This window comes from Lampris incognitus, chromosome 1 (genome assembly GCF_029633865.1).
Source record: "Lampris incognitus isolate fLamInc1 chromosome 1, fLamInc1.hap2, whole genome shotgun sequence".
NCBI lineage: Eukaryota > Metazoa > Chordata > Actinopteri > Lampriformes > Lampridae > Lampris > Lampris incognitus.
Window position 1 is genome coordinate 122294109 of NC_079211.1, and position 27565 is coordinate 122321673.

Sequence of the window (27565 nt, forward strand, 5' to 3'; positions counted from 1 at the left end):
ACAGCAGACAACCGACCATGTCCGAACAAAACTTCTAACAATACATCTTAGAACTGATGATCTAGTTATATGTTCAATGTTTTTGTCTCAATCAAAAATCCTTTAAGTAAACTGAAGTTGAAAGAAGAATTCTCCTTCACCCACTTTCGTCTCCTCTCCAACTCTGTCCTATAAAGGCAAAGGAAAAGGACGGCGTGAGAGCAAGGCGGATGTCCAAACAGAAGAGACTCCCTCCGTTCAGCTAGAACCACTGACTGTAGAGTTCAGCGTGCAGTTGAAGACATTGCCGTCTGCATCTGGACACTCAGCTAAAACTCCCACAGGAAGCCTCCAAAGAATCCGGATCACCAGTCTCACAAACACAACAGTTAGCACCAAGTACTCTTTTCCAATTTAATTTCTTTTGTTATTGAACAAAGATAGAAAAAGTTTTTAAGATGATTATCAACGGTAAATGTTAAAAACAAAATAATGTTGAATGATTCACCATTATCAGAAACTGAATCTGTTTATGGGGTGTGTGATTACATGCTTGTGTCATCGTGACAGAGGGGAGGAAAAAGGGGATTGAAGAGGACAAGTGAATACACTGATGTGGTCAGTCGAGCCTGAACTTTAGTGCGAATCCCAAGAATACTGTATATGCACTTCCTAAAGTTCCCGAACTACAACAGCCAAAACTTTTTATTGCTGCTCCTTTCCTCTCAACTGTTTCAATTTTTCTCCTACAGAGAAGCAGTTTGAGGGAGACAACAGAAAGGGGTGGGTGTGTTTCAGCATCAGAGGACCCCCATAAGCAACCACATCATTTCAACTTAAAACCATGACGCCCTCTGACATTTCTCAAAGCTTTCACCTTACAGTTTGAATTTCTATGAACCTTCTATCTAAAGTGGATAAAGCCACATCTCTTTCTAACGAAATGCTCTCAAAGGGCTTTAAAATTGGATGCCACATGAAAGGGACTGAACTTTTCAGTTTATGCATAAACTTCTTTTATTTTTATACAGATATTCAAAACATGTAAGAAATGCCTATGTTTATTATTTTCCATTTTTTGTCTTACAGAAATTATCAATTTCAGATATTTGTAAAGGCCATTTAATTGGAACGAAGGACTTAAGCATGAAGTACTTTGGGTCCAACCGTTTTCTTCTCACAAAAATCATGAAGTAGGCCCTTGATGTATCTTAAAAAAAGCAATTACTAAAGCCAGCGGTATTGGGTTTCACCGCTCCACTCCAATCCAGAGCTAGCGAAATGCTACCTCGTGGTCCTTTACTTTATGAACCCGTCACACATACTGACAAACCCTTCAAGAGTACATAGTATTTCCTGGCGTAAAAAAATATAACTATCGCTCAACCAATTTCTTTTGCGCAAACTGATTTTTTTTTCAATCAAGTAATTTACAGTTTCAAACAAACACCTTAAATGATACTATATTAGCTTTGTAACCCCTTGGAAAAAGTGTGCAAACAATCTTGGGGTACTGATAAGTTAACAGAAACTGAGGGAGACCATTCTTTTCTCCCGTGACCACCGTTCATTGACAGGATCCTTTCCCTCATATAAACACAACAGATACAAAAACAATACCCCCCCCCCATATTTTCCCAAAGGTACTTATTTCTTACACAGACCTTCGATTGCAACTTGTATGCAATTCAAATGTTTTCACTATGCCAATTTTTTTTATGGGGGGGGGGTATTGATTTTAAGGAGACAAATCTCCCTTAAGAGCGCTTAAGGGCTGGCTTGTACAACAAAGATGCTTGGCAAAAACAAGCACACAAAACGCGCACACATAATCTGAAACCCCACGAGCGCCGCAAAAAAAAAAAACGAACAATGTGCAAATATACTGATTGTGCCATCAATGGTTCTGGAGGGCTTCAAAAGGTCTGGTCATCATTACAAGAATCAGTCCAATGGCCAAAGACCTCACAGATGTCACAATAGGGCCGTTCCTCATCCTTGCTGCCGTGGTAGGTGGTATGTGGCGGGGAGTCTGGCATCTGCATCTGCGTGGGACAGTCCTCAGTATCATGAAGGTCAAAGCAGTCGCAGATGTCACAGAACAGTCGCGGTGGGGGCTTCTTCTTGACAGGCTGCTTGTCCACACTGGGGAGGGGGGGCACAACTTAATATTAAAATGAAACAATCCAGTATTGTAAGCAGCTCTAAGCCAGGTCCACACATCATTTGCTCCAGGAAATGTAGTTTCTAGTGTATTGGACATAGAATTAATGGTGGGACCGTGAACTCACCCATCGTGATTATCTAGCTCACTGGCGTTGTTCCCATTGAGAGCAGCAGCCGCCATTTTCTCTAGCTTGCCCTTGAGCTCCTCATTCTTCCGCTGGAGGTCAATGATGACCGAATTAAGAAACTCAATCTGAAATTGAGAAGGAGCAGTGTCACTGCAGTTGTTAGAGAATAAGTCTCTACTGAACACCAACAGTCTTTGTTTCTTTTTGTGAATGTAGGTGCAGGCTATCCATTACAACATATCAAATGGACAAAGGTTTGATGTGGATATTCACCCCTTACAACAATTAACCCTGTGAAAAAGACTATGAAAAAATAAACCATAGCCATGCCTGGCTATACCTCAAATAAATCATCCCAGTCCTAAAAGTTAAAACTGGCCACCATGTGCCTTCAACTAAAGAGGAATTATAGCTAGGAAATTAGTTACAAAGCAACTCATTCAATTACCTACTTAAAAAGAAAGTTCCAATTTTTTTCAACCTGGAACTTACTTTCAAAGTATCATTCCTGTCGACTGTTATAGTGTACTTTACGTTATCTGCCTCATTGGAGATTTTTGGAGATGAGCCCATTCTGCTTCTCAAAGTTATCAGTAGGACATACTAACATACACCAGTGCTCCTCAGACAAGTCCAGTTTATCTAACCCTCCCATTTGAAAGTGAAAAAGTTGACATTTTAAATTTATTAGCCAGAACTACAAATTGCAGTAACAAGCTACTGTATTTAGCCCACAGATCAAACTGGGCGATATGGACCAAAAATTATATCTCAGTATTTTTAGGTTGAATGGCGATACACAATATATATCTCGGTATTTTCTATGAAGTGGGCTAAATGTTCGGTTGTAAGTCAAAGCCACATGTGAGATGTCACAAGCACTTTTATTAAAACAGATCAAAATAAAATGCATTTTAAAATATACAGCTACACAATATATCAACGTGTAAATGAAAAATTATCTAAAATAAATATTAAATAAAAATAGGCCTATCTCTGAGAATGCAAACCACAAAATATAAAAATACACAGCTGTGCAAATAAGAATAAAAATGTAAACAGAACAAAAATAACAACAGGCCTACTTGCTCTGACAAAGTAGTTAAATTTTCTACTGAGGTAGACAGTTCCTTCTATGTAGCCCTGTACATCTCTTACAGGTTTTGTGCAAGGAAAACTAACCTATCAACAGCTTCAGGCTTCAGAGATGCCCTGTAGCAGGTTACAATGTTACCACTGCAACTGAAAATCCTTTCGGAAGAGGAACTGTTGGCTGGTACACAAAGGTACTTCTTTGCCAGGTGGCTCAATGCTGGAAAGACAATTTCATGTTGCTTCCACCATTTGAGAGGTATCACTCTCTCAGGTATCACAGAGATCTGTATCACTCTCTACACTAATTGACTGCAAGTAACTTGAAAGTTTATTTTCAATTGCCTCCCTCTGTGTCGGTGGGGTCCTGGTGGCGGTCTATTTGAAGAAGCATGCCAGTGACGTCTTCTTCTTAGCGACACTGCTGCTTCTTGGTCTGCAGGCTTGGGCACAGTGGGCACAGCTGGGTCAGACTGACCGTTGCCCTGATCAGCCAGCAGAGACTCCGTCTCCAAGACAGCTTTGTGTTTCAATGCATCAATCTTTTCACTTGGCATGTAGTTGGCCCTGAACCATGGATCCACAAGTGAGGCCATGTCCAACAGGTCACAAGTGGCTGGGTCGGCATAGTTAGCCTTGAGGTCATCCACAGTGCAGGTCTTGGTCGCTCCAGGACCCTCTCAATCATTTGCTGCCTTGATCCCCAGTGTGTGGCTGACTGTGATGAGCTGGTGAGCCGGCAGACAACGTTGCTCCCATTGTCGGTTGTTATAGCAACCAGTCCCTTTTTGTCGAGCTTCCAGTTTGTAAGGGCATCCTGCAGGGCTTCAGCTCTATGCTCTCCAGTGTGATCTTGGGGGAAATGGCTGATTTGGAGACATGCAGTTTTCATCTCCCAGTCTTCAATGACATGTACTGTCAAACTCATATATGGCTCACATGTCCTGCTTGACGACATATCTGTTGTCAGTGCGAAATGGGTCACTTTTGCGAGCTGGTCGGTAAGGTTTTGTCTGACCTCCGTGGCCATTTCTGGCAGTGCTTCCCATGCAAAGTAGTTGTGACTGGGGCAACTGGTATCTTGGGTCAACAGTTTTTAGCAGCTTTTTAAAGCCTTCTTGTTCCACTGTTGCAACAGGGACCATATTTTTAGCGATGTGGTTGGCCACCACTTTAGTTAATATCGCGCCACTTGGCACTTTTCTTTTCATAGGGCACACTATGGGTAAATGAAGCTCGCCAAGTGCTTTGTTTTGGGGCAGAAGGCTGCGAAGGCTTCGTGGCTGGGGTTGCAGCAGCAGCACCAAGTTTAACACACTCTTCGTACTGCAGTTTATGGCGCTGCTGTAAATGGTGAAAGAGATTTGAAGTGCTTCCATTTTTGGATGCAACCTGTTTATGGCATTCTCTACATATGGCATGGTTCTGCTGCTCATCTGAGATTTTAAATCCAAACCATCTTCAAATAATTGAACCGTTGTTTGTCTTTTTACAAACCAGCTCTTCTTCGGCAGTGTGGACCGGCGCTGTGTCTCCCTCCATGTTGCAGGACAATTTGTGAGCGAGTGGGGCCAGGTTTGCGCACAGTGGGGGAGTGGGGGCGGGGTTGCACGGAGAGTGTGAGAGAAGAGAGATGCAAACACTGGCATGGTTTTAAGAAACAGGTTATGTATTTTAATGTAACATCAAACTATATCGATATAAACGGTATTGTCTCATCCTATATCTTGCTTGAAAATATATCGATTTAATGTAAAAAAAAAAAAGGTTTTTTTTTTTTTTTTTAAATCGATGTACCGCCCAGTCCTACCCACAGACCCATTACAAGATTTGGAGCTCCATGTGAGACTCACCAATGTGGCCTAAACAAATTTTGCATGTGTGCAGGATAAATACAGTACTGTAGCTAATTTCTAAAAGTTGTGGTTATGGTATTAAATTAATAAATGTAGTTTTAATTTCAGCTAATAGACTTAAAATTTCATCTTCATTTTCACTTGCAAATGAGGGGTTTAGATAAACTGGACTTGTTGAGGTGAATTGAACCTGTGTGTTAGCATACCCTGCTGACATGGTTGCGAAGCATAGTGCGTCTCACAAAACCTCCCTAAAGATGCAGGTATGTAAAATACTATAACAATCGACAGGCATGATTTAAGTTACTAGAGAAATAAGACCCAGGTTGAAAGAAAAATAAATTTCCTTTAAGAAATTAAATGGCTCTAGACAAAGCTGCTGAAGGAGCATATTAAGCTTGATTGATCTTTATGTGATTGTGGTTTTGACATCAAATGGAATGGGTTTCACATCTTCAGAACACAAGAGAGCACAACATTAAGAGCCACAGTGATATGAGAGGACAGGCATGCGTGAGAGAAACTGATGAAAAACAGTAACAAACCGCTGCCTGATTGCGTGGTGGCATTGCCAACATCAGAGACATGGAAGAGGAGAAGGAAAGGGTTTTAGGGAAAAGGAGGAGAGGGAAAAGACAAAATTGAAATTAGCTCGACCCATTGACTGCAAGACAACATACTCAAGCAAATGCTGATACACTATACTAGAGAAAATTCTAGAGCGGCGATCTCCAAAAAATGTGTCACTGACAGCCAAGTGTATGCATGTGTTCATTCCTGCAGCAACTGATTTCAGTAGTTAGTGCCCTCCCTTTCAAAGATGTGGCAAATAGCGACATCAGTTACAGCTGTAAGAATGAAAACTTGAATCCGCTCTGCTCTTAATGGCACACATAGCATACTACATCATGGGTCAGAAGCACGTGGTTGGTGATGACTTTTTCCAATCATACACATGCAATCACACACGCACGCACACCTTTTGCCATTGTCTCTTTTTTTTTTTGGTTCCTAAGTATAGTGGACCTAATTTTAATGAGTCCAAGTAAAGAGCATGGGCATTTCAATCAGTGGGGTAAAATTGTGAAACAGTCTGAGCATGGAACCCAAAGTACAAACATGACACAGTTCAAGAAGTACAAAGGTCTGATTATCAAGACGTATAGGGATGATGAAGAGTTGTGTTAACTGTTTAAGTTTCATTTATCGCTTAAACATTTCTCATTACATTTTTTTTTCATTTTTCTTTTGATGACACCAAGTGGATATTTGGGTTGGTTGGGTTGTCATTGAGATCTGTTTATTCTTGGTACATGACATTAGGATGTGTTTTTTTTTCTCTGATGTGTTTTTGATGCATTTTCTTTTTTCTCCTATTGTTTCAGTAGTTGTTTGTATTGTGCAGCACAACTTGCATTGAATTTGAACTATACAGTACAGTGGGAATTGAGTTTGAAATGTATAGTAGCTGAATTAATTTAAGAATAGGTGAGAAGGGGTAGGAAAAAAATAAGTGTATACTTCCTCCTACTCCTTTTCGAACATGTAACAAATAATCTGATGATTTGCTCGCAGAGTTGATGTGTGGATTTGTTGATCACTTCAGATTATTGGCAATGTTATATCCTGCTTATTTACATGTTCAAAATGAATCATCATTCATTCATTCATAAAAGCCCATTTCTTTGCAGGAATTTCTCACATTGTTTTTTTTTTTTTAAGTGAAATCTGTTTGTAAAATGCTGAAAAGAAATTCCGACAGTTATTTTGTAAAAACATCCTTTCAGAGGGAGGATGTCCTCAGACCCGCTACACATGGTGCAGTACGACTCTGCATTTCAGGACCACTACAGTTAGAATATAGTACAGGGGAAACGGTGCACAAAAGCAAACTACTGCTACCATGCACATGCTTTACAAGGGGTGGAATAATTATGATAAAAAAATAGTTCTGATCCGTCATCTCTAAAGATTTTAGGTCTTTTCAGAAGCTTACTACGCTTAGAAAGGAATTTTTTTTTGGGGGGGGGGGTTCCACCCTTTTTCTCCCCAATTGTATCCGGCCAATTACCCCACTCTTCCGAGCTGTCCCGGTCACTGCTCCACCCCCTCTGCTGATCCGGGGAGGGCTGCAGACTACCACGTGCCTCCCTGATGCATGTGGAGTCACCAGCCACTTCTTTTCACCTGACAGTGACGAGTTTCACCAGGGGGACGTAGCGTGTGGGAGGATCACACTATTCCCCCCAGTTCCCCCTCCCCACGAACAGGTGCCCCAACCAACCAGAGGAGGCACTAGTGCAGCGACCAGGACACATACCCATATCTGGCTTCCCACCCGCAGACACGGCCAATTGTGTCTGTAGGGATGCCCGACCAAGCCAGAGGTAACACGAGGATTTGACCCACCAATCCCTGTGTTGGTAGGCAATGGAATAGACCGCTACACCACCTGGACGCCCTCAAAATTCATTTTTATGTTCTATGTCACACCTGAGCACCTGTGAAATCAGCCAATTATTTTTGATTTAGTAATTCATGTAAGCCCGCTGCTCATCAGCTTCTGCTGAGAGCCAGGTGTTACCAATCATATGGCGCCTATCTTTAGACTCATTACTGTAGCTAGTAACAATAAACAGCTTGCAAACATGACAAGAAAAGCTGGCCATGTCAAACATGCCAATTCTGGCCATCAGTCAGCAAACAAATATTTGCATGGCCTTCCACGGGGTTAGGGGAGCCCCATGAGTTGGTTAAAATTCATTTACAAACAACCACCATGCAGATGTTAACCCACACCCTGTGGTGTGCTCGGCTCCCTTCTCTCAAGACTGCCTTCTAAATGAGGCTTAGTTCAATTCTGGTTTTGTGGCAAAATTGCCATGGCAGTTTCCTGTCCAATAATGGCCGTGAATAATATAGTTAATACTATACATATATAGCATATGCAAAAAGGAAAAAAAAATACTACACCCACAGAAAATGGTTTATTCAGTTTGAGAGGAGAAACAGATGCTGTATAATCAATTCATTAATTAAGATTGACTTTTTTTTTGAGAAAACGTCAGTAGCATAATGCATGACACTTTTTTTAAGAAAATTTCAGTAGCATAATGTATAAACCACTGGCTGTTATATGAAATTGCTGAAAACTGGTACAATATAGGACCTTTAATACCATTACCTAGAATAGGACTGAAATCCCACTGTGCATACACTGAATATTGATAAAATTGAAATTCTGGTCAGCAAATAAGGTAGGAAAACATCTCTGTTTGGATCCAAGCATGGTAAAAAAAAAAAAAAAAACTTCCAAGACTATATATTAAATTTTTGTCCTGGCCCTATATTTTTATTATTGGGATAATTCTGGTTAATAAACAAATATGGTCTATGTATACCTGATTCTCTGCAGTCTCATTGTCCTCCCTCAGCTGGTCAACGATTGCATCACCTGAAAAAAAATTATCCAGTTGATAACAATTTAAGCCATGTTCAATTAGTAAACTAAGAAATTAGACAACAATTTAAGCCATTTTCCATTAGTTAACTAAGAAATTAGACTTCCTTGCTTAGTTTATGATGCGATATCATTGCAAATAATCCATGAGGCCACCAGAACTACAAGATGGAGGCATGAATTAAGCAAGGTGTTACCTGAGGATTTGTTGATGGTGTCTGCCCCAGCAGCCAAGTCCTTTTCCAGGCTCTTAATGTGCGCCTGAAGACTAGCCTTGTCCTTCTCTAAGGCCTTAATAGTACTCTGAAGTGTCTTAAGCGTGGAAACTTCACCTTGCAAAACAACCAGCTGTGCAGGAAAGAAAATAAATGCTGTTAAAATACTGGATAAAATTGCAGAGTAACAAGATTACTGTTTGTGGAAAAATGTCCAATATCATAACTACACAATATTTTTATCATTATTATCATTGTGATCATTTGAATGCCAGTGTTTCAACACGCATCCGTATCTCACCTCACTCTTCGTGGTCTCCAGCTCCTGATCCTTTTCAGCGATGAAGGCACTGTTTTTACAGATGGATTGTTGAAAGTTGGCCTTTTCCTTGTCCAGCTCTTTCTTCAGGGCGCTCTCACTATCAAATATAAAGTACCTGACTAAACAGCAGAAGTATACAATATGTCCAAGAAAGAGGTCTCAGACAGAGAAATTCCTCACTGATCTTCCAGCAATTATTTTGCTCCAAAAAACTATTAAATAAAGAACCAATTTTTCTCTGTATGTGACCTGTTTGAGTTGAAATATTTGCTGAAAAAGGTTAAAAAAAAAAGCAGCATAAAGGACACACTGAACTTAATGTGAACTCAATGAGAGTGTTAAAGGGAAGTAGATAGGGAAAACACAATGGGGGAAAAAAACAAACTTGTGATCAGGCAACATGAGTGAGGAAAGCAGAAGCTAAAGGTGGATAAAACAGTTTATTGAAATTACATTTGATGTAATGACTAAAAACTTGGGGAAAAACAAAACATCACATCTTTGAGAAATGAATAAGGCTGTTTACATTAGGGTAGAAATCAGGAGTATAGGGTTCATTTTATGTGCATTTGAATGACTGATGTAATACAAAATTGAAGGCATAAAGTACCTGAAGGCATTGTTTGGTAAGCTTTAAAGGCAAAGATGATAACATTAACATGTAGGACACTCATAGCTAATAGGACACTCCACACAGGTGAAAACATTGTTTTACAGTTCTGATTTCTTAAATCTTAAATTTGGCGTTTTACATGAACGGGATTGCTTATAATCAGTATCACTTGTGCAGATGTACATTGTTAGAGCCCATTGACTATGTTGAAAAGTTACACAATTACCTTCAGAAATGTTGTAAAAATCTTTTTTATTTTTAATGTTTAGAAGGCTACAATGTTAACGTTACAAGGTAAAAATGTTTACATCCAGATTTGAGGCTTGGAGAGGAAGTTAGTATGTTTGTTATTGTATTGGGATCCACTTTGCTCAGTGGTGGTACTAGTGGTTAAAAACGCTGCAATTCATCTTTGAATGGGACAATAAGCAACACAGTACTGATGCACTTTGACAGGATGGAGACACTGCCAAAAGCTGTGGTGGAAAGTGACCACTCCTTCCCTTACCTTTGCTTCAGCTCCCCCAACTGTTTTTTGAGCTTTGAGTGCTCATCCTCCAGCTAAAGGGGTAGAAAAAAATTATGTTAAGTCTGCCGTTTTATCATTGAAATGTAAAAGACTCTAATGTTAGTTTCTAACTTCAAAATGTTCAAGGACAAAAAAAGTCAGGCAAAGGTCAAAGTGTTGCACCTTCACCAGGCCACTCTTGTCTTTGTGGTTATTGTCAAGTTCCCGAATCAGCCTGCTGTTCTCTTCCTGTAGGGCATGCAGGGATTGGGACTTCACAGATGTTGCTTCTTTGAGGTTCTCACTAAAATACACAAATCATAACTTCCATTTATAGAGCAAAGACCAATTATGAAAAATAAGTAAAAACATGTGATGATTGCTTAGAGGTAGAGCAACTGATGTATGATCATCAGTATAAACATGGACTAAACCCCAATCATCACAGTACATAATTCAATATTTGATCGTTTTTAGTTTTGTCCATAAACCAAATTTACAAATATACTTACATTTCCTGGCAAAGACTCTTAATTTTCTGGGCTTCTGAGCCAAGCTGCTCCTTTGATATATTTACATCTTCTTGGTACTTTGAATTCTGCTGCTTCAATAACTGTAACTACACCAGAGACAGAATAAACATATTAACTACAAGATTTCAAATATAATTGATTCTGGTTTCTCAGAACCGACTTGACTAATTACCGATGACAAAAGCAGTTTCTTGATCACACCAATCCATAGTTATTTCAGAGCCCTCCAAATTTTGCAGAAACTATTGCTTAATTATGATTTAGGCCTAGAGAAGCATTGGTATCATTCTTACCTGAGTCTCCACCTCCTGCTTAGAATTCTGGAGCTCTTTCAGTGAAGCCTGGACTTCATTCTTCTCCTCCAGGAGACTGACTTTCTCTTTAGTCAGTTGTTCTACTGCTTCAGCAGTCTTCCCAGATATCTCTGCAGCCTAGGCAGTGAGGGAAGTGTTGTGTTTCGTTAACACAATAACATAAAATTAGTTTGTCTCAAGATTAGGTCTTGATTTAGGCAAATTATTCCCCCAACTAACTGATTTTCAGATTTGAATAAACTAATTATAAATTGCTTATAATTAACCTCAACCAATTCAAGGTAAAGCTCATCAATTCAAATTGTGAAGAAATTAAAACTGCATGCTTTGTGCGTTAGCTATCCCAATTACTGCAATAAGCTGCCAGACTATGGGCTCAGTTGTACAAATCTCGGCTATCGGCAATGCTTAAAGCCTACATCTTACCCAAGGAGGGAACAAACCAAACTGAAAACCTGTGGCCTCAGAACGGATATCAAGTATTATCCTCCCTTTAATTAGACAATTGCTTAGACGAGGAGAAGTAAACTAATTTAAGAGGTTGTCTTTTCAAGCCATCTGTGTAGGATTGTCTCAAATCACTGTCGTACGGAAAGTGATAGAAACCATAAGTACTCCATTCTATAGCTTCTGGGAGCTGCTTTGTATTGTCATATAACATTTTCTCCTATGCCTTCTACCTCAGATGGGTAATTTACCAGTCTACCGTAGGGATTTAAATTAAACTAAGTTTGCTTTATTAATGCCCTTGGGGAAATTCGTTTACTCATTCATTTATTTATTTATTCATTTCATTTAGCAGAGAATTAAGGCTGAAAACTCCAAAATGGGGCGAAATGACAGATAAGCAGATCATTCGTACTCTAAAAACAACAGCAGCTGCTTTTTTTTCTGCCATTAGAACATGTAGCCAAAACTTATTAAATGACAAGATGTGGATGAGAACATCCCTCAAGCAGTATCTCTAAATAATCCAGAGAATCAACATCATCTGATGATGTGTGGCTATGACCTAAAACTTTCATGGTCCGCTTGAATCTACAATTTTATGTTACTGAATTATTGATCCTGCTCTAAGATCACGTTATAAGTCCACAGGAAACAACACAAAATAATGGCTGGGAGGTACTGGTGATACACAAGAGTTAGTGAATGGAAGATGAAAATTAGACATGAGAATGGAAAGCAGGAAGAAAACTAGGATACCGGCATGCAGTGAGAAAGCAACAGCCATTCTAATGTGTGGTTGAGTGACAATGACTGGTAGTAGGGGAATACCTCAAGCTGCTTAGAAAGGGCATTTTTGAGTTGAGCCTCAAGTTGTGCGACTTGTTGGATGGCTTCATCTCTCTCCACTTGTAGGGAATCCCTCCGATTTCTTAAATTTGTCATGTTGGTGGAAATTTCTTCATTTGTTTTAGCACAAACTGAAGCTTCCTCTACGGCAGCCTTGTACAGTTTTTCTATGTGCTCTTTATCAGTTTGTAGGACCTTGACATCAACTTTTAATTGTTTCTCAGTAGCTTGCAGCCTTTCTACATCCACAAGGAGCCTTAAACGCTCCTCATCACCAATTTCCTGGCTGTTGCGGAGAGAAGACATGTCTTGTTCGAATCTACACTTTACAGCAAAAAGCTCTTCCTTCTCCAGAGTCAGGAAAGTTATCTCTTTGCCCATCTCTTCAAGTTTAGATGACAAATGTTCTTTATCTTCAACCAAAAGACTCTTTTCTTGCTCGATCTGCCTCAACTGCGTGTTCAATACCTCCTTGTCTTTGGTCAAAGCGTTCTTTTCCTTGTCAGCATTTGTAAGGAATGTAGTCCTCTCAGCATTTTCCTGTGTCAATGTAAGCACTTTTTTCTGCAGTTCCTCAATCTCTTTGGAGAGACCATGCTTGCTACATGTCACTTTACTCCGTTCAACAACTTCAGCCTGAAGCTGAACCTCAAGAAGTCTCTTGGTCTCTGACATCGTTTCTGCCTGACCCTTTAACTCAAAGATCTGCTGAAGCAGACCCTCTTTCTCTTTATGCAAGGACTCTAAGGTTTTGTCAGCCTCAGCCTTCTGCAACTGTAGGAAGGTACAGTCTTTGGTAAGGTTATCCACCTGTTTAACAAGTTCTAAATTAACTTTTTCAGCATTTTTTTGGACTTTAATATGCTCCTGAGAAAGTTCAATTTTGTCCTCAAGAATTTCAATGTCAGACTGATACTTGTGCAGTAGGTTCTGAAGTTTAGCCATGTCACATTTTAAGACGATCATTTCTGCCTCAACCTCAAAGTTTTTCTGTTTGGATTCTTCCAGCAATGCAGTTATATTTGAATTCTCCTGAATATGCTCAGCATTGGCTTTAGAGGAGTTGTGTAACTGGTCCTTCATTGTACGTACATCATTAGCTAGCTTATCTCTATCATCAGAAAGAACTGTTTTTTCAGATACAGCTTTAGCATGCTTTTCCTTAAGTTCTCCATTCTCATGTATCAAACACTCATTCTCCATCTTTTGCTGCTCAAGTGTTGACTCGAGGGTCCTCTTCTCTTTCCGTAAAGCATGTAAAACCCTCTCAGTTTCAGCATTCTGGTGGCAAAGATCTTGTTTCTCCTGCTCAAAAGATGAAGATGCTTCTTTGGCTTTCTCCTTGTATTCTGACAACTTTTCATTTAAGGCCTGAAGTTTCTCTTTCAATTCCTCCCTATCATTAAGCAGATCCTCCTTCTCAGTACAAAACTTTCTTTGGATTGCAAGCAAGTCCTCTTTTTCCTGTAGAAGATGGAGCCTTTCAGAATCAGTAACCTCAGTACTTGCCTTGAATTCTTCCAGCATCTTGGACAAGCTTGCTTTCAAGGCCTGATGCTCTTCACAATCACGGACAGCCTTCTCAAGGTCCTTCTTTGTGGTATTAAGATGAGTCTGGAGCTCTGTGTTGATTGCCTGGAGGCTCTCCTTGTCCAAAATCACAACATTGATTTGAGTTGACATCCCATCCTTGTCCTTTGTCAATGTTTCTGTGAGGGCTTGTAGCTGGTTATTCTTCAAAGTCAAATCTTCTTTTTCCAAGCACAAGGACTGAAGTTTTGCCTGCAATTCAGCATTTTTAGCATCAAGAGTTTTTTTGGCATTTCTCACAGCGTCTATCTCCATAACTAGACTGTCCTTCTCAGATGTCAATTTCGACCTGGTATCATTGAGCTCCTCCAGGTGCTTCTCCCTCTCTTTGCAAGCATTTTCATAGTCCTTGACAAGTTGTTCTTTCCTTATTTCAAGTTGCTTGATAGTCTGCTGATGTTTTAAAAGTGTGTCATTCTTCAGTGAGTTCTCTCTTCGAAGGTTCTCAATTTGGGCTTGGTGTTCATCATCAGCATGAATCAGGATTTCATTTTCAGCCTGTACTTTATGAAGGACATCTCTGAGTTTTTCCAACTCCTTGCACAAAGAAACTAACTCACCATCTAACTGCTTCTTGTTGACTAGTTGCTCCTCATGATCTTTTGAAAGCTTGTCTCTTGATGTCAGTAGTTCCTTACTCTTAAGTGAGAGGTCTCTGTGACTAACCTCAAGAGCAGAGAACTTGGCCTGTAAATCAGAAAGCTGCTTTTCTAGTCTGTCTTTCTGAGCCTTAACATCATCACTTTCCTTAGACATGTGTTCCAGATCTAGTCTCTGCTTTTCCAGATTTTTGGACAACCGTTCAACATCCTGCTTCGAGGAGTCAAGCTCAGCAGAAAGACACTGGAAAAATAAGGTTGAAAGGAAAAAGGGGAGGGATATACATATATAAAAGGGGAATAAGTGAGATGAATCAAAAAATAAACCAAGCAGATACCGCCAAAAACAATATGCAAATGGAAAGGTTAAGTTGCAAAAGCATACAAAAAATGGGAGAGTATGAATCAACGGCTTACATCACCCTGAACATCACAAAAAATATTTACAAAGTAATATTCACGTTAGTTAAACATTTTCACATCAGTATACTGTTTAAATACAGATATGTCAAATTCAATTACAACTATGAAGTGTTGCATTAAACATTGTGGTGTGTTTGGATTTGGTTTTCTTTATGAATGAAAAGACAAACGGGGGGGGGGGGCTGATTGCTGACAATTCATAAACTAACACAAAGGTACGTACATTAAAAAGTGAAAATGTTCTACCAACATGAAATATCAGTTTGAAAGCACAGTGGTAACAGGACTACACAGTTAAAGCACCTGTGAGTCTGTTATTTGACAGAGAATTCAAATGAATGACTGATGAACAAATGTGAGAAATTATTTTTTTAGGTGGTTACTGAACTCCCAACTTGATGGAATCCATCTCAATAAGATTCTACTTGTTAATCACAAAATTTCTGTCCATCAGTCTAGACCAAAACTTGTTCATTACATTTAACCATGATTTCAGCTTTTTTCCACAAACATCAGAAACACCCCCAAAATCAAAGCTTTATCCCTGGCATTCCAAACAGCTCAAGAAACTATCTAAGGTAAAGATGAGGTGAGTTTAACAAATCTCATTGTTAGCCTAAATATTTAGGGATGCAAAAAGTCACAAGTAATAATCTAAGGGATAGCCATTAAAATACACAAATAAAAGATATGAACCACAACAAAACCAGAGTATCCATAAGAACACAAATTGTTAACTGAAATGTAGTGTATCTCTACTGCATTATTACTAACCCTATCCCAGTACCAATCTCAAGCAACACATTCTTTTAACACTCTCTAAAGGAAAAGCCCTCACATTCCCTCATAAAAATTCAATAATGAGATATAGGTACAGCCGATTACTGTTCATGTATCTCTTGTGTCCCACAACCTTTTTTTTAAATTAAATCTAAATAGCTATTCCCTTATATCTAATTAAGGTTTGAATTTCATGGCATCAGGTTAAAAAAAAACGAGAATTAAATGTATCATTAATCGTAATTTTCATAAACTTCACAGTGATGAGAATGACCACAAGATAATATAAAACAGTTCTACAGATTTCAAAAACTTGATGGTTGATGCTCACCTGGGCCTGTTCCTTGTATGGCTGCAGCTCAGAAACCAATTTCTCTAGTTCCTCGGTTCTGTCCCTGGAGCAGGTGACCTCTTGCTTCAGCTTGTTGCTATCACTCTGCAACTCCTCAAGCTCCTTCGCATGGAGCTCAGATGACTGCGACAAGGCCTTCTCATGGGAAGTCTTCAGTTCCTTAACCTGGCTCTCACCTTGCTCTACACTCTTCTCCTAAACAACATACAGGAAAAAAAGACGTAACTAATTCCAGCCACAAATGAAATATTTGGAGAGAAAACAGGGATAGGGTGCATATTTAATATCCATCCATCCATTATCCAAACCGCTTATCCCAATCAGGGTAGTGGGGATGCTGGATGTCTGATATAAAAACAGGTAAAGTAAATGGAAAATACTGGTACAAGTTAAAAGAATGTCATCTTCTGACTTACTAAGCATTGAAACACTGCTGAGTAAACCAAAACACAGCTCTCTGAAGTTCTACCATTCCCCAGTCCTGACTCTTGTAGCCCATTTACACCCAGCTTTAAAATATGTCTTGAGTGATGACATAGCAGTCCCAATAAAAGTTACATAAAATGCCAAATGTAAACTGGGACTCTGCTAATTGATCACTAAGGTATGTGATTCTCATACATAGATCTATGCTGCGTCCAAGAACAACTTAAAAGACTCATCCATAAGAAACAGGAATCTATATTTGAATCAATGACATGTTTTCCATCTTGCATGCACAGTCTCTTCCATTCCTAAATTCTTCATCTTGCTTGTCCTGGATTTTCACATCAAATTAAGCCAACAAACTGTGGAAAACAGTTTCTCTAGCTATTAACTCACCAACTCAGCAATCTTCTCCTGGAGGCTGCTTATTTGACACTGGTACCCATCTCTGGCCGAATTCAGCTCCTGGTCTTTGCGAGACAGCTCCTGCTGGTGTTTTTCACTTAGGTTTGCCACCTGTTCCTTCTTCTCTGCCAGTTGGTTCTGTAACTCCTCAAGTCTCCTGGATCATGGCAGAGGGGGAAGTGACTAAATGATCTAAAACAGCCAAAACATTTTCTTCAAACAAATGTGCCACTGCATGGAATGAACAAAACCTGCAAGGATAACACCTCAGCAAGAAATCTGAAGATTAAATACAAGAGGGAGGGCATGCATATGCTTGACTGCTTGGTAGTATTATGTTTGGAAAAAATTGCAAAACCCAATAAACAGATTTTTTTTTAAAAGTAGCATGCATGCTTTTATTTTTAAAAGCTCTGTCATGCTCAAAATGAAGTGAGCAATGGAAACTTACTTTGACAGAACAGAAACTGACAATACACATTTTAATACAAAAAGGGGAAACTTTTCATATTCCCTTTTTTGTTTACATTCACTTGTACTGGAACGTCAACTACTCATTTGTGTAGTGTGGAATAAGGAATCACAGTACCTTTCTTTCTGTGTGAGGACTTCATTCATTTTGGTCAGCTGTACTGAACTATCACCTGATGATTTCATCATGTCTGAAATATCACTTTCCAATTTGGCCTTATCTTTTGTTAGTTGATCAAGCTTCTCATCTCCAGCCTTTAGCTTCCTCTCCAGCCCTAAGAGGTAGACAACTTTGCTATGGCAATTGTGTTTCCATACAGCTATACATGCTCCAAATTTTGAAATTATATTCTGCTTTGTGATTCCATACTTATGGACAAACTTACTTTTATATATAAAATTGTATTTCAAACATCAAAAGACAAATTGTACATTATTGTACAAATAATCACATGAACCCAGGCTCCTGACCTGTAACTCGAACTCTCAGAGCTTCTAATTCGCCGGACAGTGATGTGCATTGCTCTTCTTTTTTACTGATCTTCTCAAGCACTCCTGGATAAAAAAAAAGATGTGAATTTTGAACTCTCAGAAACACAACAAACAGCATAGAAATGGTAAAAGAAAAACATCAGAGGAAACTGACATCATTGAACATCTGAATGCCTGAATACTGATAACTGTTTACCTTGCATAGTTTTTGCTGAATTAGTCTGCTCTTCTGTGCTCTCCGACAACTTTTGTTTCTATGGAAGAACAAAAATGTAACATCACCTTTATGGAAGTTACACTTTCTGCACAACAGAGCTCAATTTTAGGGCTCATCCTCCTCTCTTTGCAGTTTAAGATCCTACCTGGCCACATCATCTGGAGGCACATTCTCATTTCACAATATCCAGGAGAGGTTTAAACCTGTTACTACCTGGATGACTGAAATGAAAAGTTTTGAAAGGTGAAGATGGTGGCGCAAACTCACGTTTGCAGTGGCCTCACCCAGTACCGGCATGGGAAGATGGCAGCGCGATTCACGTTTGCGGTGGCCTTACCCAGTACTGTGTCCATGCAATGTCTTTGTCCACGTCTAAGTTTGTCTTCGTTTGATGGCTGGGAGAGCTGGCACTGGATCGGCTAGGAGAGCTTGGTCTGCTGCGTCCTGTGGGCCCAGGGACCACGGCCCTGCCTGGAGCTGTGCCCGAAGAGGTAACACCAAGGGCGGTCTGACAGGACGTGGAAGCAGGGCAGGCTAAGCTAACTGCTAGCCTACGCAGACCAGCAGTTCTGATAACACCGGAGGCGGTCTGGCAGCGGCCTCGCCTAGCCTTGACTGTGTTTTTAGTGTCATTGTGTGGAGAGGTGTGTCGAAGGTGTCTGGCTGGGAGAGCAAGCGTTGCATCAGCTGAGGGAGCTTGGTCTGCTGTATTCTGTGGGCCCAAGGACCACGGCCCTGACCGGAGCTGCGCCCGAAGAGGAAACACCAAGGGCGGTCTGACAGGACGTGGAAGCGGAGCAGGCTAAGCTAACTGCTAGCCCATGCAGACCGGCAGTTCCGACAGTCATCCTGGCTGGCATTCGTTCTCCTAGACAGCGATTCTTTTTCTTTCTTTCTTTTTTTTTTGTTTAGTTTAGATATACTATGTATTAGTTTGGATATATGTGTTCTTGTAGTTTTTGGATATGTATTTTTGTCTTTGTTTTGCACTGCTATGGGCTGGGGGAAACAATGTTTTGTTTCATTTCATGTGCGCAAGTGCTTGAAATGAAATGACAAAGTGTTTCTGATTCTGAAATGGATCTACATAGTCTTGTCACAATGCTTCACCAAACAAATGTCAGATAAAGCCTAGTAGCCCAAGCAGCAAAAATCACCTTTACAAATATCAAGCACAGATATTTCAAAACTCATTTACAATTTAATGAAACCAATTCTATAATGGACTTTGGCGGTCAACTCCATTAGTTTCTTTCACCTCGATCTAGGTTTTCTGTCTGCAAGTGGCAAGCCAAATGCCTGAAGTGAAAGGACATCTTTAAAGACAATTTTAGTTTTCACAAACCAGTCAAGAGGGTTGTTTAGCTTAATCTTTTAGAGGATAAATCAAACTGAAGCACATTTTGGTCTTTAGCCTCGTAGTATTAATATGAACATTACAGGGACACCTTAATGTTTTGTGGCAATTTACAGTATTTGGACATTTGCTAATATTGCTAACATTCTTCGTGGTCACCTTGATGGGGGTAGAAATATTTCCCCACACTGGTGGGGTAAAGAAAATCTCCAAACTATAATTCAAATTGTTGAGTTATTGTACACAGACCAAAAATGGGAGGGATTCTCCATAGTAAAGAGTTTTGGCCTTGTGTATCATTACAGCTTAATTTGGGGTTTTAAGTGCAACCTAAACCTGGAAAAAATAAAGGTGACTGTAAATACACACTTGAGGTATTTACAGTGCAAGTATGCTTGAACACTCACCAGGCCTCTAGTGTCTTCCTCTAGGGCATCCTTATCCTGTTGTAAAGTGGTCAGACTCTGTTGTAAGGATAGGATCTCCTGTTGTCGGCCCTCCAACATAGAGCTCAGCTCACTGACCTATAGCCCATGTTAGAGGAAAATACCATGAGCATTTAGCATGGCCAGAAATGGAATGCCAACAAAAACATATAAAATGGGGGTTGGGGAGGGGTCCTTAAGCCAAAATCATATGAAAACAATACATAATAACCCAATTTTCTTCATAAGAAGGAAAGGGCATTTGTCTTGGGATAGAAAAAAAATTAAATTAAAAAAAAACCATTAGGAGAAAATGAACTACCTTAAGCCTCTCTGACTTTGTCTGACTTTGTGCCTCCTCAAGACTGCCTTTCAGAGTCTTAAGGTCCCGGTCATTTTGAGCCTCCCTGGAGTTCAGGGCCTCCACTGTGGCCATCTGCTCTTTGGCTTCTTTGTCTTTGTCCTGAGCCTCTTGAACTAACTTTGATTCATTCTCCTGCAGTTCCTTTACCTTCAGCTCGGCAGCATGCAGCTTTCCCAACACATCCTCCATTTCCACAAGATGCTGCTCTTCAGCACGGTCAACACTGGACCGCAGGGACTCCTCTAGTCTCTCCTTTTCCTCAGTCAAAGACAACAGCTGTGCTTTCAGGGCTTGTGTCTCCTGAGCCCAAGCTCCAATGTCAGCCTCACGCCTGGCTACGGCCTCCGCCAGAGCCAACTTGTGCTCAACCTTCAACTTCTCCAGGGTACTCTTCGTCTCCACCAGGTCTGCTGTCTGAGCACCTTCACCTTTGCTGAAGGACAACTTCAACTCCTCCATGGCTTGTTGGTGAGAAGCAATAGCTGATTCTAGCTTGGAGTGCCACAGTTCAGTGACGTCTGCCTTCTCCTTCTCAGCCTGACTCAACCGCATTTGCAACTGCTCACTGTCACTGGAGAGCTTGACAGATGCGGCCTGATGCTGAGCAAGAGCCTCACCATGGGCCTTTTCTTCAGCCTCCAGCTTTTCCTTATATTTCTCCTGTTCCTCCAGGAGCTTGGCTCCCTGAGAGGCCAACTGGACTCTCAGTGAGCTTATCTCTTCTAGCAGAGGTGAAAGGTTCGAGTCCGAGCCCTCAGAGCCTTGCTGGGACTCAAAGCGCAGTCGCAGGTCAGCAACTTCTCTGGTTCGCAGTGAGAGTTCCCTCTCTAGATCCATAATGCGAGATCTTTCAGACACAGTAGCAACCTGTGAGGAGGAAAAGTCTCATTTTCAGCCATGTGGTTTTAAAAGACAGTTTGACAGACGGATGTGTACCTAGAAAGAGTCCAAGATACTTAAATAAAGCTTGACTGTTACTCAACAATTTGAATGACTGTAATTGTGGAATAAAAAGCCTTATTCAAATACAGGACAGTGACATTTCAGAGATTTAGGAATCAGCAAATTGGTGAACAAAATATAATGTAGCTCCACTGATGGCTTAGGTTAAAGGTATAAGGTTAAAGACTGAACCGCCTTGCTAAGTTTACAAGAAAGGCACGCTTACTGCGAACACATAAAAGGTGTTGTAGTGGCCTCTTGTGGATGAAAAAAATATGATCAAAATAATGGCTATGCACAGTGACAGAACTCATGGGAACATTTGGGAACAGTGTCTCAAAAGTTTTCTGAGCTGCCATAAAAAGTTGACATCCAAAATGATTGAAGTGCATGACCAATACTGATCTTGTCATTTCATGGAAAGCATCCCTGCAAATCCACCATCACAGAGATGTTTTTACTCAAGGTTTTCCATTATTTTCATTATACGTACACTCAGTGAGCACTTTATTAGGAACACCTGTACATCTACTTAGTCATGCAATTATCTGATCAGCCAATCATGTGGCAGCAGTGCAATGCATAAAATCATGCAGACACAGGTCAGGAGCTTGTTAAAGTCCACATCAACCATCAGAATGGGGGGGAAAGCAATCTCAGTGACTTCCACCGTGGCATGATTGTTGGTGCCAGAATGGCTGGTTTGAGTATTTCTGTAACTGCTGAGCTCCTCAGATTTTCACGCACAACAGTCTCTAGAGTTTACTCAGAATAGTGTGGGGGGGGGGGGAATCCAGTGAGAGGCAGTTCTGCGAGGAAACACCTTGTTGATGAGAGGTCAATGGAGAATGGCGAGACTGGTTCAAGCTGAAGGAAGGCTACAGTAGATAACCACTCTACAATTGTGATGAGCAGAAAAGCGCCTCAGAATGCATACCACGTCAAACCTTGTGGTGGATGGGCTACAACAGCAGAAATTCAGAAGAGAAACCAAGTGTGCGCATATCCAGAAAAAATATTAAGGTGCAAGACAAAAATGACAAAGCATAAAACAAAGGAGTGAGATCTGCACATTGAAATGTTCCCAATACTTAATCTAATTGGCAACGTTTCGAGGAACATCTGATAGATCGAAATGTTGAAGAAAAAATAAGTATTTGAAGAATTTCAGTGTGCAGACCTCACTCCTTTGTTTTACAACAGCAGAACTTCTGTCAATCAAGAACAGAAAGCTGAGGCTGTAGTGAGCACAGGCTCACCAAAACTGGTCAGTTGAAGACTGGGAAAATGTAGCCTGGTCTGATGAATCTCGATTTCTGCAAAATTACACAGATGGTAGGGTCAGAATTTGACACCAACAGCATGAAACCATGGGCCCAACCTGTGTTGTGTCAACAGTCCAGGCTGGTGGCAATGGTGTAATGGTGTGGGGAATGATTTTTTGGCACACTTTGGGCCTGTTAATACCTATCGTTTGAATGCCACAGCCTATTTGAGTATTGTTGCTGACCATGTGCATTCCTTCATGGCCACAATTTACCCATCTTCTAATGGCTACTTCCAGCATGATAATGAACTATGCACCACAAAGCAAAGGTTGTCTCAAACTGGTTTCATGAACATGACAATGAGTTCAATGTTCTTCAGTGGCCTTCCTAATCACTGGTTCTGAATCCAATGGAACACCTTTTGGATGTGATAGAAAGGGAGAGTCGCAGCATGAATGTGAAGCTGACAAATCTGCAGAAATTGTGTGATGTAATCATGTCAACAAGGACCAGAATCTCAAAGGAATGTTTTTAATATCCTGTGAAATCCATGCCACGAAGAATTGAGGCTGTTTTTGACAGCAAAGGAAGGTCCTACCCACTATTAGTATAGTGTTCCGAATAAAGTGCTCAGTGAGTGTATACAGATTCCTGTCCAACTGTCAAATCTAGCATATCAAACTTTGATAATCAAAATCAGCTGCATCTTTTGACTGCTGCACCCTTTATTTACTAGCTGGATCTACACATGGAAAATATTTAAACCCCAACACAGAACCTGTAGAAACTATGGCTCTGAACCTTATCAAACAATAAGAATTTGTATTGCGTTATTATTGATACCCCTTTTTTGGCTGCAATACTCTGGGGGCAGGGGGACACAAAAAATCACGATCTGGGCAGAGGAGCAAGTTAGATATTTGCAAACGACAGGAATCCCAAATAAGCAGGGAAACTTGAAGCTGGGATGACTTAAGGGTGTGGAACAAAGGGTAACCAGAGAAATAATGTAGCTGGGGGCAAGGGAGTGGTGTGTCTGTCCGGTTAAGCAAAAATACCAGATTCCATAAGCCAGGGTGAACATTTATTGGTTAAGTTTTGGAAAACAGGTGGAGCATGAGAACTGTCACTCAATCAACCAGTAAATATTTGTTTATATTAGTATTCCAATTACTTTAGTTTTAGAAAAAGATAGCTAATCATAAACGTGACAAAAAGATTTGAGTTGCAGCTCCCACAAAGACAAAATGTGTGGGGAGTCAATACTTTAGGCTGAGTATATCTGAAGTGTGGACAATGCTGCCAATTATTAAGCCAACTGCAGACTTATACTATAATGCAAGGTGGAGTAATCAGCCCTTATAAATGCCAATTACATTTTATACTCTCTCATTGTTGTTTGTCCATTTACTGTAAGAGAAGCAGCAGTGTATCTTTCCTTTGAATCATATATACTCCAATCCATAGTAAATTCAGAGGTTAACTAAGAGATCCTGTTACTCCTCAACAACCCTGTCAACCTTGTCAATCTCCCTGCCATCATCTCCATCCCTGGCCCTCTTTCCATAAGGGCAGCACGTCGCGTAGCAAATTCCATTACCCTAGTGTCTTCTAACTCTCTTTGGAGTTTCTCAGCTTTGGTCTTTTCAAAGAGCAGGCTCTGTTCAAGCTCCTTTATGTGGGCATGCTCCAGTTTCGTCTGCGTCTGTTAGTAGACAAGGGGAGAGGAAGAGAACACACCAGTGCCACCATCACATGCCAGCCCAACATAGACAGAGAGGGAGGGAGGGGGAGAGGAGCACAGTGGATAGTAGGTTTGTGACAATGTTTGTGTGTATATGTAAGGGATGTTGGGAATGGGAGATGGGGGGTTAAGGTGTAGGTCAAGAGGAGATGGAAAGTGGTCCTCATGCAAAGCTTTCAGGCGGTGCCTTGAACAGCTGTACATGGGGAATTTTCATATGGCGTGGTTAGGAATACAATAAGACATGCAGCAACAAAAATGAACTGGATATGCAGGATGGTAGTGTTTATGAGATGCAGTTTTGAAGATACCATGCAAAATGACACCTGGTGTGAAAACAGCATTTAACAGATTGTTAAGGAAAACTTTGAAATTATGTGTCAAGCCAGCAGGACAATTATTTTAGAAGGCTCTCATCACAAGCATGAGAAAGCAAAGCAGGATGTTTTTCCCCCTCTTAGTCTATTATGCTTTAGTCTGTAACATGAAAGTGCCACTTTGCTAAATTTAAATGTACCTACTTGACAGGCCAATGGAAACTCTGTATCGCCACTGTATCTATAATATTAAATGTTTATCCAACACCTGTTCTTTGCTGCATTTTTTTACCACAAGGATCAATTGGGTTTACTTTATCCTAGTATTTACAGCCACTTAAAAATTGCCATGTGATCATAAATCAGCTTTGCATTCTCTTTTCTGTGACAAGGTCAATTCATATACTGTATAATGTGAGCATAAAACCTCTGATCATCAGACCACCAAGAATAACAACTGTGAACAACAGAAACAACTCAGTAACACAGAAGAATCTGGGGCTAATGAAACCAACCAGTGGATGTGTTCCCTCTTGATCTTGATCTCCTTCTATAATTTAGTGCCCCTGTTCTTACATGTTACTAAATATATATTTAATTTTCATTAAAAGAAGGGGGAATACCACTGAGTCATAGTTTTCAAAAGTTGTTCCTATGCTGTAGACAAATTCAGGCTTCATGAGGGAAGGATCACTATTGTATCATATGGCCTCAAATTGCTCTTTGTGATATAACACTGAAATACAACTTTGAATAAAATTAATTTGTGAAGGTGGAGGTGATTGCGACAGCACAAAAGGTAAGTTTCTGAGGATCAATGATTTTTTTTCGGGGGGGGGGGGTGAGCAGTAATAAAATATTAATCTTTGCTTTATAGTCAGTTTCAAGCAAACCCTGTATGCACCTACAACAATACTTTCTTTATCCATTGTCTATGGAGCACCTTCACACTGTGGTGCAGCATGACATCTTAAAACTATAATTTTACCCATTTGTTTTCCAGGTCTGGTTGACAGTTTTTTAATTTAGCAAATACCAATTGGCCTTGAAACATTAATTTTCACTTTGAGTGCTATTCCCCTTTAATTATAGTGGGAAGAGTCTAAATTCAGGTCTGTGACTGGGCAGTGGGATGGCAGGGGAGCATCTCCAGTGATTCCATGCTAAGCACTGGACCAACATGAAGGACAACGAGAGGACAAGGAAAAAGAAGCAATAACATCACATCACTGTGTAGGGTGGCAATGAGGATTAAAGCACAGCATTAGTACATCTCCAACAGCTTGAACTCAACAAAAAGCATATACTGGGTTGTTGGGCCAAGTTTTTTGTTGATGTGTTTCAAGCTGCATGAATGTATTTGATACACCTGTGACTGTGGGTTAAGTACATAATAAACAAACTGTTAGTATACGGGTAAAAAAAAGTTCAAAGTAGTATTCTAACCCTGTAGCACTCATTTTAAAAGTTCTATTTTGAGGAGGGATGCCTTCAGGTTAACTGACATGGTCCTGATTGGTGTAGCGCTGTGGAATAAATAACATAAATCCTTTGATCAGACATGAATGCAAACAAATCCCCCAGGCACTAATACTCTGGCCCGCCAACTTGGGATGAGGATATAAATCAGATGACTGAAAGAATACTGATAGACTAATATGAATCAGAATCAGAAAGTTTAGTATGAAACAGTTTTCCAAGGAAGAGGTTTTAAAAAAAAAAAAAAAAACACACACACACAAAAAAAAAACCACACAAAAAAACAACCTGCCTCTTTCTAAATAACCACAATAATTCAAGGATGAGCCCAAAGTTTAGATAATGGTCCAAATCTTCATTATGAATTAAGAGAATTCTTATCGAATTAAAAAAACATTGTTCATATGCTTATGTTAGTTTTGACATCAGTTTTGCCACTAACCCTCTAGGCTCATAGCATTGAAGTGATACATAACAATAGCGGTTTTGTGGCTTCATGAATATCAGACGGACAACAGGTGTGATGAGCGAAGTTCTGATGTTGGCAGTTCCATATTTGGCATGGTGACTTGATTATCTATGCCAAAGGCTTTTAGCAACATAGGGAGACTAAGATTTCTTCTGTTGGTTTCATTTTATGGATGGATGAAGACAGACTCAATTAAACCATACAATCAGGTCTACTGAGGCTGTGGGTAGAACAGGGTACACAGCCAATATAAACTCTAGATAATGCATATGCTCAATCCTTGCCATACTAAACTGTGGCTCACTGACAAGGACCCCAATCAGCCTCATGTAACCTTTTAATCACAATGACTGAGCTGCCAGAGACCCAATCTTATATGCACAACATACCTAAAGTGATAGCTTCATTTTGACATTTAGATTTAAATACCTCTTCAGAAATCACTTCTAGGTCAAGGATCGGGTGTTAAGATGTTGAGACTTTGCAATGTTAAGAGATATCAGAGTGCAGTCTTGTCCGAACATTTGCTCCTCCCCATGTATGAACATTTATGGTTTTAAGTAAGTGGGGCAAATGCAAAGGCAAAACTCGTTAAGTAAATGAAACATCCATGTCAAGGTTTTTTAAACTATATTTAATCCCTTTCTGAACTAAGCTTGGTCAAATTTGCAGTGGAAATGTTTTTATCATGTACATTTACATAAATTATATCTGATCTGAGGCCCACCCTTGAAATCAAATACTGTATTTTTACAAAAGAGAATTTAATACCAATATGTCACCATGAACAAAACCTCCGTTGTATATGTATGTTAAGTATTTACCTCCAGGTCTCCTTTGGTAATACAAGCTTCTTCGACACGAAACTGAAGGTCCTCCACCTTCCTATAGAACAATAACAAAAATCATAACAAAACCAAAAAAAACACACAAAAAAGAAGAGACAGTACAGTCATTAAAAGC

At 40.1% G+C, this 27565-nt stretch overlaps 1 protein-coding gene across 3 annotated transcripts in view; it reads right to left on the reverse strand.

Annotated features, from left to right (window-relative positions):
* Window positions 1-983: 983 nt before the first annotated feature.
* Window positions 984-27565, reverse strand: part of clip1a (CAP-GLY domain containing linker protein 1a) — a 38251-nt gene continuing 11669 nt past the window's right edge. For 2 of the 3 annotated variants that reach the window (XM_056281777.1, XM_056281784.1), the window contains exons 8-24: window positions 27427-27487; window positions 20342-21250; window positions 20002-20118; window positions 18217-18274; window positions 18000-18083; window positions 17647-17803; window positions 17049-17214; window positions 16206-16421; window positions 11166-11303; window positions 10852-10958; window positions 10523-10643; window positions 10340-10392; window positions 9198-9315; window positions 8879-9029; window positions 8623-8675; window positions 2271-2398; window positions 984-2124 (exon numbers count right to left, since the gene is read on the reverse strand). In XM_056281777.1, the coding sequence (XP_056137752.1) occupies window positions 1896-2124; window positions 2271-2398; window positions 8623-8675; window positions 8879-9029; window positions 9198-9315; window positions 10340-10392; window positions 10523-10643; window positions 10852-10958; window positions 11166-11303; window positions 16206-16421; window positions 17049-17214; window positions 17647-17803; window positions 18000-18083; window positions 18217-18274; window positions 20002-20118; window positions 20342-21250; window positions 27427-27487 (2866 nt within the window). In that variant the 3' untranslated portion in view covers window positions 984-1895. Of the gene's footprint in view, window positions 2125-2270; window positions 2399-8622; window positions 8676-8878; window positions 9030-9197; window positions 9316-10339; window positions 10393-10522; window positions 10644-10851; window positions 10959-11165; window positions 11304-12464; window positions 14916-16205; window positions 16422-17048; window positions 17215-17646; window positions 17804-17999; window positions 18084-18216; window positions 18275-20001; window positions 20119-20341; window positions 21251-24193; window positions 24299-27426; window positions 27488-27565 lie in introns of all 3 variants that reach the window. The other variant, XM_056281792.1, reaches the window with a different exon arrangement.